This window comes from Bubalus bubalis, chromosome 10 (assembly GCF_019923935.1).
Source record: "Bubalus bubalis isolate 160015118507 breed Murrah chromosome 10, NDDB_SH_1, whole genome shotgun sequence".
Classification (NCBI taxonomy): Eukaryota; Metazoa; Chordata; class Mammalia; order Artiodactyla; family Bovidae; genus Bubalus; species Bubalus bubalis.
In genome coordinates this window covers 58973735-58988329 of record NC_059166.1, presented here as the reverse complement: position 1 = coordinate 58988329, position 14595 = coordinate 58973735, and the positions used below count along the sequence as shown (strand labels likewise).

The window sequence follows — 14595 nt, the reverse complement described above, 5'->3', positions numbered from 1 at the left end:
CTCCACATGGGGGAGTCATTTATTCCTGTTTTATTGAAAGGCTTTGGTAATTATAGACTGAAACCAAACAGGCAAAATACATTTGTTTAAAAAAAGTACATTAAGAAATACAGGTAATATAGGGAGAACAATATATATCAGTTCCACATTTGAAATAAAATGCTCTTCTAAATTTAACTTTGTATCTGTGATTTGTTTTAAAATCTAGAAGAAAAAAGCCCCCTTTCGTTTCACTTTAGAAAATGACTGAATTACCAGGGGATGAACATTTACATTTAAATGGTATTTTCAGCTTTTTAAAGAAGAGCTTTTTTCTTTCACTTTTCATTTTCAGTTTTAAATTCTTGACCAAATGGTGTTAGGAATGAAATATTTTTGTTAGACCTTGAGTTATAGTTCTTAGAACTGAAGAGTAAGCTTTGTGGCTTTTAAGCGTTAATACCTTTACCCTTCTGATCATAAAGTTCATTCAGGCTAGGAGGGGAAATAAGTGAGGTGAGATGGGACAGGATATCAGGGAGTGTAAGAAATAGCATGGAAGTTGAGTTGCAGAGGAAAAGCATTAAGTGATCAGATAGGAGTAATGAAAGGGAGAAAGAAACGTTCTGGGCATATAGGAAAGCACAGAGATGATACAGCATGATGTTTCGGTAAGCACGGGTAGGTCAGAGTTGTAGATGTTAGCTTAGACTGCACAGTAAGTGAATAGGAGAAGATGAGGTGAAGGAAGTAGACAGGGGCCAAATCCTGAAAGACATTGCATCCACCATTAGAAATCTGAAAGTTACTCTGAGGGCTAGGGGATGATTGCAGATGCTATAGAGGGCAATATGATTGAATTTCTGTTTTTAAAAACTTTTTTTTTTTTTTTTTTAAAGAAAAACAGCACCAGTCTCAGCTTGGATTGTGAAGAATGAGTTGAAATGGGGCAATGTTGGAGTCGGGACAGCTGATAGGTGATGGTGGAATTGGTGTTGGGGAGCATGCATAAGGGATTTTATAAGACAGTGGGAACAAGGATAGAGAAAATGAGATAGCTTTTTAGGATGTAGAATTTATGGAACATGGTATCCATACTAGCTGTTTGGGAAGGTGAAAAAGAAGAACTGGAGGATGAGCTGCTTAGGTGGATGGGCTCCAGAATGACAAGTGGTATCATTATCCTCCTAGCCATTAACCTCATCATAGCATTTGTATTTTCTAGTGATAGTAATAACCACTGCCTATTGAATACTTTGTGTATATTTTATGTATTTGAGTTGTGTTCTTTGTGCATTTCTCATTTACTGTAACAACCTTTTGAGGTAATTATTTCTATTCCTTCAGTGTGGAAACAGCTTTAATAATAAAAGCATGTGATATTTATTATGTGCTTATAATGTGCTAGGCACTGGTAAAGGTGTTTTATTTGTATTAACTTAAACAATCATATGAGGTCTAGATACCCATTTCTGCAGGTGAGGAAATAAGCATGGTGAGGTTAAATTGCTTTCCTCCAAATCGCAGGGTAATAAATGGTGGATGTGAATCCAGACAGTCTATAAATTTCAAGCCAGAGCTTGTAACTATGACACTGTATTTCTTTAGAAATTAAATAACTGTCTAAGGGCTTAAAATTGGTAACTGGTAGACCCTCAGTTTAAATCGAGTTCTGTATGGTTGTGTAACTGCTGGGTCTTTTATCTACTAAGGCAGTGAATATGAACAAGGTAACAAATACAAATTTAGTATGCTTTCCAAATTTATGGTTAGCAAAGGGTAAGGGTGGGGAAGGAAGGAGGGATAAATTAGGAGTCTGGGATTAGCAGTTACATACTACTATATATAAAACAGATAAACAACAAGGACCTACCCATGGAGCACAGGGAACTATACTCAATATACTGTAGTAACCTATGATGGAAAATAATACAAAAAAGAATACACACACACACACATATGTAACTGAATCATTTTGCTGCACATCTGAAACTAACACCATTTTGTACTTCAATTTGAAAAACTTGGTATAGTTTCCTCCATTACATTTTTATTTGGTTGTTCTCAGTGTGTATGTTAACTGTGCTGTGCTCAGTCGCATCTGACTTTTTGTGACCCCATGGACTGTAGTCTGCCTTTTTGTGACCCCATGGACTGTAGTCTGCCAGGCTCCTCTGTCCATGGGGATTCTCCAGGCAGAGATAGCAGAGTGGGTTGCCATGCCCTCCTCCAGGGGATCTTCCCAACCCAGGAATCGAACCCAGCTCTCCCACATTGCAGGCGGATTCTTTACTCTCTGAGTCATCGGAGAAGCCCAGTGTGTGTGTACTTATTATTATATTTTATTGCCGGTTTCATTTAATTTATTTCATATACAGACACATATGATGCCTGTACTAGTAAAAAATTGAAACCTCTCTATATAGATTATTGACTTAAAGTGGATTGCTTATGTGTGTTTTCAGAAAAGTATACTATGAAAGATCTTTTAGTACTCTGAAAACTTAAAACAGTTTAGGTCTAAGGTTCTCAATGTTGAGTGTATTTTTCGATTTGGGTTTTAAATTATCTTTAGTATCTTTTTGTCAACAATGGAGAATATATTTTTCTTTGCATTTTAGTTCATATATTCTAAAAGTTCACTTCAAAGATCACCAAATCTATGTAATGGTAATCTGAAGAATCACTGTTTTCAATGACTGAATTTGTTCCAAGGAAACTGAAGTAATAGGATATTTATCATACTATCAATCTTTATAGCTTAATTTGTGACCTTAAAAATAATATACTGGTAAAGGATAAATTATTGTAAAAGGTTACATTGTTTAAATGTGCCTCTCTTTTCTTATACCTACTTATTCATGCAGAAGAAACCTGGTGTCCTTTGAGTTTTCCCTGAAGAAATTTTCAGTAAGAATTCTTACATATGATAGCAATAGTAATCAAGTGGATAAGCCCAGGAAAGAAGCTTTTATTGTTAAAGGATTTATATTCAAACAGTGAATTGCATTGTGCCAGTTATAATGCCATTTAAACTGTTCATTTAAAACTAAAAATAATTATTTCAAACAATTTTACGGATGTGTCCAAGATTATCAGTTTACTTCGAGGGGGATAAGAACATCTTGCTTTCACTATTAAAAGTTAACTATTGGTTAAGTAAGTATATCTTTTAAGAAATAGTGAAAAAAATTTTAAAGAGGAAAAATAGCTTTAAAAAAAAGGTGTCAGTTTTCAGCATTACCACTACTCCTCATAAAAGACATAATTTAGACTCAAAGCCTGAAAATAAGTTAAAATTTTAAGGAAGATTTCAAGGTATGATATTGTTCATTCCATAGATTTAAAAGACTAGGAGATTTTAAAACAAAATGTTTCTGTAACTACCTATGTAATTTAACTAGAATATTATATCTGAAAACTGAATCTCAATCTTACTGTTTTTATTTTTTCCCCTTTGCAGTTATTTTTTGCTTACCTATCTTATATGAGGCTCGGGGTTGAGCTTGAAAGAATTTGCTAAGGCTCTTTTTTATTGTTATGATAGCTTATGGTGAACGATGTCAGATTCGTGATCTCTGAAGATTTAGCTTCGGGACCAGGGATCAGGCTTGATCATTCAAGAGCTTTTGTATAGCAGAGTTTTATTAAAGTATGAAAAGGGACAGAGAAGGCATCTGACATAAACATCAGAAGGGGGACGGAAGAGTGCCCTACTCGCTAGTCTTAGAAAAGGGAGTTACATACTTTTAAAATTGCTTATTACAATAAATCAAACGAATGTCTCAAGGTTGTAAAGATCTTACTAGACCCACTCCCATAATTTACATTTTAAGATAACAGGATTAGCCAGAAGGTTTTCAGGAAGGAGAAACTGTCCTCAAGGAGGATACATTGTTGTTATATAATCCTTAGCACAGAGTTTAAGCTGAGTTGTTTGTTGTCTCATCATCAGTTCCAGGCTTAAAGAAAAAAACATTTTATGTGACTAAGACTAAGAATGTAGAGAAAAGATGTTTGCCCTTTCTTCCTCCTTGAGAATCCCAGACCCCATCTCCACTTCAAGAGCCCCAGACCCCTTTCTCCTCTTTGAGGACCTCGGACTTGTTATCAACCTGCCTAGAAATTGACTCAGGTGCCTGTGCTGAGACTTTCTAAGTTGAAAACTTTGTATAATCACAACTATTTCACCAGAGCAGGAACTCACTCAGATTCTTTAGTGTAGTTAATTCTCCAGTTTAATTCTGTGATATCTGGTATTATTTTATGCCCTCAAAGGATTAACAAAACTCAGGTAGGAGCAAATATGACTCCTAGGATGTGCTATCTGTTGGCGATAAAATATCCTTCACCCCTGAGTTATGTCATCTCTTTAAATACCTTAGAATTAAGTGAGATTTTAGGTTTCACTTATATTTCATGTTTATTTGAGCAACTCTTTATGCCAGTGTTTTGTGGACTGATGGTCATCTACATGTTGACTGTTTCCTTAGAGCATTTAAGATATTTGATGTAGTTACTCAGAAGCATGAAATGTAGGGGTGAGTCACTTGGCCTTTGTAGGGACTGTAGCCAGTGTAGTATTTCTGCACAGTATGAATAGTAAAAATATTAGTGTATAATGATAGTTGATGTTCATACTAATAATTGTATTATCAAGAACATGTTAATATGTGTTACTGTCTTTGAGGATGTGTTCTGTAAGGAAGCAGGGAAACATTTTAGAAACAGTTGGATTAGATTTTTTTCTATTAAACACATTTATCTTTCAGCTGTCTGAAAACTTACTTTACTAAACAACTCAGAAGAATTTGTGCTGGCTAGGATTTTATTATTTTACTGCGAAATAACTTAGACCAAGATTTCTCCATATTTAAATTAATATGGAGACTGGTATTTGAAGGAACTGATTTTTCACAAATTGATATCCAATAACTATGGACCAGAGCTACAAAAATAAGTGTGGGAAATAGTATATTTGTGAAAATTAATTTTTTAAAACAGAATGTATGTGGAAATAATAGGAATTAATTGATAGAAAAGTGTGTACTATTCAGATAAATATGGGATGCAGTGGCAAATTAAAATAGATAAAACTATACTTGAGCAGTTCATGCTTCATAATTTGAGGTGTTGATTAATGACTCAAGTGAATAGTACCTTAAGATAATAAAAGCAAGATCTCTTGAGAGAAATATATAATTAATGAATGGAGCAGAAAAAATTTTAGTATTTTCATGAAGCAGTTTAGTTTGAGCAGACATCAATTAAAAGATAATCATGTGTTAGTGCAAAAATCATTGGTAGCTATTATGTGTATATTTTATTTCTTAGATTGGATCCTGAAGATTCAGTTTGTGTTTCTGTTTGATTGGCACACGTTTCTGTGTCCCCCTCTCTCTAAATAACTGCATGTAACTTGTAGAATCTGATTAATTCCTATTCAGTGGAGAAAAACCTTTGGGTGGTTGGGAGTGGGATTTGGAGTGAGAGTAGATTGAATAGCATGGTGATAGATGGTAATAGATGGTAGCTTTCCTCATGCCAGATTGCAGAAAGAGCCATGCAGGGTTGGGGAAAGCTGTGAGCAATCCACTGTGACATTTCTGTAGCTCTGAGATGTATGGAGAATTCATAGCTGGAGTCATGTACAACGTGTTGGCTCAGTGCCTGTGGGTATTTTTTAGGGGTTGAGGGGAACAGTGTCAGATTAATAACCCCCCAAAAAAAGATGAAAAGAAGGAATCTAAAATAGGCTTTCTCTCTCTGCGCTTAGAGCATTCATTCCTGGGAGGTGAGAACTATATACATATTGCTTTTAATTCTTGAAGTTTCACTTAGATGGGTAATTTAAAATGTAAGAATAATAATGGGAATTGGCAACCCCCTCCAGTATTCTTGCCTGGAGAATCCTGTGGACAGAGGAGCCTGGTGGGCTGCAGTCCATGGAGTCACAAAGAGTCGGACATGACTGAGCGACTAACACACACACACACACACACGAATAATAACAATGATAGGGTTTATATACAGAAAGATATGGTCATTCACTTTGATTTGAGCCAAAATACATTTTTTTACTGCTGGTTAAATTTTAAGTGGCACTATTCTTGATGATGTAGATTTTAAATGTGTCAAGATAGCTTACCATAACTCAGAATGTTGTTGTTTAACGAAGAATAGGCTGCACTTAATTGAGTCATTTGATCAAGTTCAAAGTATGTTTTAAATGAATTTATTGAATGTATACTCATCAAGTTATTTGTTGAACAGAAAGCAGCAGCCACATTTTTAAGAGGATCAGTTCAGTTCAGTTGCTAAGTCCTGTCTGACTGTTTGCGACCCCATGGACTGCAGCACACCAGGCCTCCCTTGTCCATCACCAACTCCTGGAGTTTATTCAAACTCATGTCCATTGAGTCAGTGATTCCATCCAACCATCTCATCCTCTGTCATCCCCTTATCCTCCTGCCTTCAGTCTTTCCCAGCATCAGATCTTTTCAAATGAGTCAGCTCTTCACATCAGGTGGCCAAAGTATTGGAGTTTCAGCTTCCACATCAGTCCTTCCAATGAATATCCAGGAGTGATTTCCTTTAGGATGGACTGGTTGGATCTCCTTGCAGTCCAAGGAACTCTCAAGAGTCTTCAACACCACAGTTCAAAAGCATCAATTCTTTGGCACTTAGCTTTCTTTAAGGTCCAACTCTCACATCCATACATGACTACTGGAAAAACCATAGCCTTGACTAGATGGACCTTTGTTGGCAAAGTAATGTCTCTGCTTTTTAATATACTGTCTAAGTTCATCATAACTTTCCTTCCAAGGAGTAAGCAGCTTTTAATTTCATGGCTGCAGTCACCATCTGCAGTGATTTTGGAGCCCCCAGAAATAAAGTCAACCACTATTTCCACTGGTTCCCCATCTCTTTGCCATGAAGTGATGGGACCGGATGCCATGATCTTCGTTTTCTGAATACTGAGCTTTAAGCCAACTTTTTCACTCTCCTCTTTCACTTTCGTCAAGAGGCTCTTTAGTTCTTTTCTGTTTTTTGCCATAAGGGTGGTGTCATCTGCATATCTGAGGTTATTGATATTTCTCCCGTCAGTCTTGATTCCAGCCTGTGCTTTATCCAGCCCAGTGTTTCTCATGATGTACTCCGCATATAAGTTAAATAAGAAGGGTGACAATATACAGCCTTGACATACTCCTTTTCCTATTTGGAACCAGTCTGTTGTTCCATGTCCAGTTCTAACTGTTGCTTCCTGACCTGCATATGGGTTTCTCAAGAGGCAGGTCAGGTGGTCTGGTATTCCCATCTCTTTCAAAATTTTCCACAGTTTGTTGTGATCCACACAGTCAAAGGCTTTGGTATAGTCAATAAAGCAGAAATAGATGTTTTCTGGAACTCTCTTTTTTTTTCAATGATCCAGCAGATGTTGGCAATTTGATCTCTGGTTCCTCTGCCTTTTCTAAAACCAGCTTGAACATCTGGAAGTTCATGGTTCACGTATTGCTGAAGCCTGGCTTGGAGAATTTTGAGCATTACTTTGCTAATGTGTGAGATGAGTGTAATTGTGTGGTAGTTTGAGCATTCTTTGGCATTGCCTTTCTTTGCGATTGGAATGCAAACTGAGCTTTTCCAGTCCTGTGGCCACTGCTGAGTTTTCCAAATTTGCTGGCATATTGAGTGCAGCACTTTCACAGCATCATCTTTTAGGATTTGAAATAGCTCAACTGGGATTCCATCACGTCTACTAGCTTTGTTTGTAGTGATGCTTCCTAAGGCCCACTTGACTTCACATTCCAGAATGTCTGGCTCTCGGTGAGTGATCATACCATCGTGATTATCTGGGTCATGAAGATCTTTTTTGTACAATTCTTCTTTGTATTCTTGCCACCTCTTCTTAATATCTTCTGCTTCTGTTAGGTCCATACCATTTCTGTCTTTTATTGTGTCCATCTTTACATGAAATGTTCCCTTGGTATCCCTTTTCTTGAAGAGATCTCTAGTCTTTTCCATTCTATTGTTTTCCTCTATTTCTTTACATTGATCACTGAGGAAGAGCTGAGGATATATACTGGTAAACAAACAGAACCTCTTCTTGCAGAGAGATTGCAGTCTAATGAGACATTTAAGAGAGAAAAAAAAAGCAGTAAGTATACAGACGTTGAGACCTGAACAAGCTGTGTTTGGGGGATAGAGTGAGGGAACAAAGGGGAAAGTGGGAGGAAATGAGATGAGAGGGTAAGGCCGAGGTTGGGTCGTTTGGGGCCTTATGGACTAGGGAAGGAATTTGGACTTTACTCCAAGTGTCATGGGAAGTCATTGTAGGGTTTTTGAAAGGAGGGTTATGTGATCTGAATTATATATAAAATATATATATATACACACACAGTTTAAAAAGTTGCTCTAATGTGGAGAAGAAGAAATACAGAGGCAAACATGGCAGCAGTGACACCAGATAGTCTAATATCCAGATGAGAGATGGTGATGGCTTGAACCAAGGTGCCACTGGTGGAGGTGATGCCACAAGATCTGACTGAAAATATTTTTGAAGATAGAGTTGATAGTACTCGCTGATAGAAGGTGTGAGAGAAACCTGGATGATTGACTCCTAGGATTTGGCCTAAACAGCTTAGTGAATGATAGATTACTCTTTTGCTGAGATGTGTGAACATTGGTGCCAAATTAATTCTAAACCTTTATTTCTAAAATGAGAAATGGTCAGTAGTATCTTAAGTATGTGAATTAAAAAAAATAATCACAGAAACTTTTTTTTTAATAGGCGGAGTACGTCCAGCTTGTCACTGAACTGCGAATGACAAGAGCCATTCAGCCTCAGATCAATGCTTTTTTACAGGGCTTTCATATGTTCATTCCACCATCCCTCATACAACTTTTTGATGAATACGAATTGGTAAGGAAAAGCATCAGTTCTTTTGCTGTTAAAACACAACACAAAACTCCATATGATGTAATTTAGAAACAATTTTAGTATACAATAATGAATGGAATAATGTAGAAAATATGGTAAACCATTAAAATGTTCATGTTTAGGGAGTTGTAAGATTTGTGATTGTGCTTCTCTAAGGGTTAATAACTAGGTTAGCAGTTCTTTTTTTTTTTTTTTTCTCTTTTTTTTTTAAATTTTATTTTATTTTTAAACTTTACATAATTGTATTAGTTTTGCCAAATATCAAAATGAATCCACCACAGGTATACATGTGTTCCCCATCCTGAAACCTCCTCCCTCCTCCCTCCCCATTCCATCCCTCCGGGTCGTCCCAGTGCACCAGCCCCAAGCATGCAGTATCGTGCATCGAACCTGGACTGGCAACTCGTTTCATATATGATATTTTACATGTTTCAATGCCATTCTCCCAAATCTTCCCACCTTCTCCCTCTCTCACCGAGTCCATAAGACTGTTCTATACATCAGTGTCTCTTTTGCTGTCTCGTACACAGGGTTATTGTTACCATCTTTCTAAATTCCATATATATGCGTTAGTATACTGTATTGGTGTTTTTCTTTCTGGCTTACTTCACTCTGTATAATAGGCTCCAGTTTCATCCACCTCATTAGAACTGATGCAAATGTATTCTTTTTAATGGCTGAGTAATACTCCATCGTGTATATGTACCACAGCTTTCTTATCCATTCATCTGCTGATGGGCATCTAGGTTGCTTCCATGTCCTGGCTATTATAAACAGTGCTGCGATGAACATTGGGGTACACGTGTCTCTTTCCCTTCTGGTTTCCTCAGTGTGTATGCCCAGCAGTGGGATTGCTGGATCATAAGGCAGTTCTATTTCCATTTTTTTAAGGAATCTCCACACTGTTCTCCATAGTGGCTGTACTAGTTTGCATTCCCACCAACAGTGTAAGAGGGTTCCCTTTTCTCCACACCCTCTCCAGCATTTATTACTTGTAGACTTTTGGATCGCAGCCATTCTGACTGGTGTGAAATGGTACCTCATAGTGGTTTTGATTTGCATTTCTCTGATAATGAGTGATGTTGAGCATCTTTTCATGTGTTTGTTAGCCATCTGTATATCTTCTTTGGCGAAATGTCTATTTAGTTCTTTGGCCCATTTTTTGATTGGGTCATTTATTTTTCTGGAGTTGAGCTGTAGGAGTTGCTTGTATATTCTCGAGATTAGTTGTTTGTCAGTTGCTTCATTTGCTATTATCTTCTCCCATTCTGAAGGCTGTCTTTTCACCTTGCTAATAGTTTCCTTTGATGTGCAGAAGCTTTTAAGGTTAATTAGGTCCCATTTGTTTATTTTTGCTTTTATTTCCAATATTCTGGGAGGTGGGTCATAGAGGATCCTGCTGTGATGAATGTCAGAGAGTGTTTTGCCTATGTTCTCCTCTAGGAGTTTTATAGTTTCTGGTCTTACGTTTAGATCTTTAATCCATTTTGAGTTTATTTTTGTGTATGGTGTTAGAAAGTGTTCTAGTTTCATTCTTTTACAAGTGGTTGACCAGATTTCCCAGCACCACTTGTTAAAGAGATTGTCTTTAATCCATTGTATATTCTTGCCTCCTTTGTCAAAGATAAGGTGTCCATATGTGCGTGGATTTATCTCTGGGCTTTCTATTTTGTTCCACTGATCTATATTTCTGTCTTTGTGCCAGTACCATACTGTCTTGATAACTGTGGCTTTGTAGTAGAGCCTGAAGTCAGGTAGGTTGATTCCTCCAGTTCCATTCTTCTTTCTCAAGATTGCTTTGGCTAGTTGAGTTTTTTTGTATTTCCATACAAATTGTGAAATTATTTGTTCTAGCTCTGTGAAGAATGCTGTTGGTAGCTTGATAGGGATTGCATTAAATCTATAGATTGCTTTGGGTAGTATGCTCATTTTCACTATATTGATTCTTCCAATCCATGAACATGGTATATTTCTCCATCTGTTAGTGTCCTCTTTGATTTCTTTCACCAGTGTTTTATAGTTTTCTATATATAGGTCTTTAGTTTCTTTAGGTAGATACATTCCTAAGTATTTTATTCTTTCCGTTGCAATGGTGAATGGAGTTGTTTCCTTAATTTCTCTTTCTGTTTTCTCATTATTAGTGTATAGGAATGCAAGTGATTTCTGTGTGTTGATTTTATATCCTGCAACTTTACTATAGTCATTGATTAGTTCTAGTAATTTTCTGGTGGAGTCTTTAGGGTTTTCTATGTAGAGGATCATGTCATCTGCAAACAGTGAGAGCTTTACTTCTTCTTTTCCAATTTGGATTCCTTTTATTTGTTTTTCTGCTCTGATTGTTGTGGCCAAAACTTCCAAAACTATGTTGAATAGTAATGGTGAAAGTGGGCACCCTTGTCTTGTTCCTGACTTTAGAGGAAATGCTTTCAATTTTTCACCATTGAGGATAATGTTTGCTGTGGGTTTGTCATATATAGCTTTGATTATGTTGAGGTATGTTCCTTCTATTCCTGCTTTCTGGAGAGTTTTTATCATAAATGGATGTTGAATTTTGTCAAAGGCTTTCTCTGCATCTATTGAGATAATCATATGGTTTTTATTTTTCAATTTGTTAATGTGGTGTATTACATTGATTGATTTGCGGATATTGAAGAATCCTTGCATCCCTGGGATGAAGCCCACTTGGTCATGGTGTATGATCTTTTTAATGTGTTGTTGGATTCTGATTGCTAGAATTTTGTTAAGGATTTTTGCATCTATGTTCATCAGTGAATTGGCCTGTAGTTTTCTTTTTTTGTGGCATCTTTGTCAGGTTTTGGTATTAGGGTGATGGTGGCCTCATAGAATGAGTTTGGAAGTTTACCATCCTCTGCAATTTTCTGGAAGAGTTTGAGCAGGATAGGTGTTAGCTCTTCTCTAAAATTTTGGTAGAATTCAGCTGTGAAGCCATCTGGACCTGGGCTTTTGTTTGCTGGAAGATTTCTGATTACAGTTTCAATTTCCGTGCTTGTGATGGGTCTGTTAAGATTTTCTATTTCTTCCTGGTCGAGTTTTGGAAAGTTGTACTTTTCTAAGAATTTGTCCATTTCTTCCACGTTGTCCATTTTATTGGCATATAATTGTTGATAATACTCTCTTATGATCCTTTGTATTTCTTTGTTGTCTTTTGTGATCTCTTCATTTTCATTTCTAATTTTATTGATTTGATTTTTCTCCCTTTGTTTCTTGATGAGTCTGGCTAATGGTTTGTCAATTTTATTTATCCTTTCAAAAAACCAGCTTTTGGTTTTGTTGATTTTTGCTATGATCTCTTTTGTTTCTTTTGCATTTATTTCTGCTCTAAGTTTTAAGATTTCTTTCCTTCTACTAACCCTGGGGTTCTTCATTTCTTCCTTTTCTAGTTGCTTTAGGTGTAGAGTTAGGTTATTTATTTGACTTTTTTCTTGTTTCTTGAGGTGTGCCTGTATTGCTATGAACTCTCCCCTTAGGACTGCTTTTACCGTGTCCCACAGGTTTTGGGTTGTTGTGTTTTCATTTTCATTCGTTTCTATGCAAATTTTGATTTCTTTTTTGATTTCTTCTGTGATGTGTTGGTTATTCAGCAGCGTGTTGTTCAGCCTCCATATGTTGGAATTTTTAATAGTTTTTCTCTTGTAATTGAGATCTAATCTTACTGCATTGTGGTCAGAAAAGATGCTTGGAATGATTTCTATTTTTTTGAATTTACCAAGGCTAGCTTTATGGCCCAGGATGTGATCTATCCTGGAGAAGGTTCCATGTGCGCTTGAGAAAAAGGTGAAATTCATTGTTTTGGGATGAAATGTCCTATAGATATCAATTAGGTCTAACTGGTCTATTGTATCATTTAAAGTTTGTGTTTCCTTGTTAATTTTCTGTTTAGTTGATCTATCCATAGGTGTGAGTGGGGTATTAAAGTCTCCCACTATTATTGTGTTATTGTTAATTTCTCCTTTCATACTTGTCAGCATTTGTCTTACATACTGCGGTGCTCCCGTGTTGGGTGCATATACATTTATAATTGTTATATCTTCTTCTTGGATTGATCCTTTGATCATTATGTAGTGACCATCTTTGTCTCTTTTCACAGCCTTTGTTTTAAAGTCTATTTTATCTGATATGAGTATTGCTACTCCTGCTTTCTTTTGGTCCCTATTTGCATGGAAAATCTTTTTCCAGCCCTTCACTTTCAGTCTGTATGCGTCCCCTGTTTTGAGGTGGGTCTCTTGTAGACAACATATGTAGGGCTCTAGGTTGTTCCGCCGGGAACAATCAGAGGCCGGCCCTGGGCTGAGCTCCCAGGTCCAAGCCACTCAGGTTCAGGCACTCGGGTAGTCCTCAGAGGCGCAGACTCGGTTGGGCCTGCGTTTTGTGCTCTTCCCAGATCCGAGCAGCTCAGGTGATGTGTTTGGAGGGCGCCAATGCTGCGACCTATCGCCTCCCCGCCACTGGGTTATCTGGGTGTAAAACCAGCGCACCTTCTCAGGCAGATGTTGACCGTCCAGACCCCCAAGAAGTTTTAGTTAGCAAAGAAGCCGGCTTACAGTTTTATAGATAGTGTCTCTCTTGGGCTGCGATTGCCCCCTTACAGCTCTGGCTGCCTGTCACCGGAGGGGGAAGGTCTGCAACCGGCTATCTCTGTTCAGTCCTTTGTTCCGTGCGCGGGCCTGGCGGTGTCTTAGGTTAGGGCTGGCTTTTCGCGTGGTAGATATCCCACAGTCTGGTTTGCTAGCCCAAATTATTTCGCTCAGATAGCACTCAGGACATTCCAGCCGATTCTTACTCTAAGGGACACAGCCCGCGCTGTGCTTCCCTGCCCAGCCCCCGCTTGCTAATGCCGTGTGCAGGCGTCTGAGCTGCTTCTCCGCTGGGGGAGTTACCGTAGGGCTCACAATCTGCGATTTTTAATTGTTTATTTTTTTTTCCTCCCTTTTATGTTGCCCTCTGTGCTTCCAAAGCTCAGCACAGATTCGGCAGTGAGAAGGTTTCCTGGTGTTTGGAAACTTCTCTCTTTTTAAGACTCCCTTCCTCCCTCTTTTGTCTCTTTTTTTGTCTTTTATATTTTTTCCTACCTCCTTTCGAAGAGTTGGGTTGCTTTTCTGGGTGCCTGATGTCCTCTGCCAGCATTCAAAAGTTGTTTTGTGGAATTTACTTGACGTTTAAATGCTCTTTTGATGAATTTGTGGGGGAGAAAGTGTTCTCCCCGTCCTACTCCTCCGCCATCTTGGCTCCTCCCCCCTAAGTTAGCAGTTCTTAATGAGAAGTAGAGTATAGGTGGTGATTAACAAAAATGGAATGTATTTCCAAAGTGTTCCACATGGGAGATGATGAAGGCCAATCTTCCGAAAGGCATTATTTACATTATTTCTGAATTTTTTTATTTGGTAAAGGAAACTTCTTGTACTTCCAAAAGGAAAAATTGATAGAAGAATTTTCTTGTTATATTTATGTCATCTTCTCTAGCTTATTTCATCATATATTTGTTACTAATTTTCCATCTTGAGCCTGTATGGAGTCCACTGTCTTTGCTTGCCTCTAGTCTCTCTTGAATGTTTGTTTTGCTTCTTTAATTTGCCTGCTTTTTACTGTGATCTAATAGTTACTGTTTTTATGTGATTTATGTTTGCATTTTCCCCCAATTCTTTTCCTCTCTTTTATTT

General features: G+C 37.5%; 1 protein-coding gene across 5 annotated transcripts in view; it reads left to right on the top strand.

Annotated features, from left to right (window-relative positions):
* The window catches only part of HACE1 (HECT domain and ankyrin repeat containing E3 ubiquitin protein ligase 1), a 126580-nt gene that overhangs the window by 93507 nt on the left and 18478 nt on the right, over positions 1-14595 (top strand). For all 5 annotated transcript variants that reach the window (XM_025294649.3, XM_045161959.1, XM_025294650.2 and 2 more), the window contains one exon: positions 8768-8899. In XM_025294649.3, the coding sequence (XP_025150434.1) occupies positions 8768-8899 (132 nt within the window). The remainder of the gene's footprint in view (positions 1-8767; positions 8900-14595) is intronic.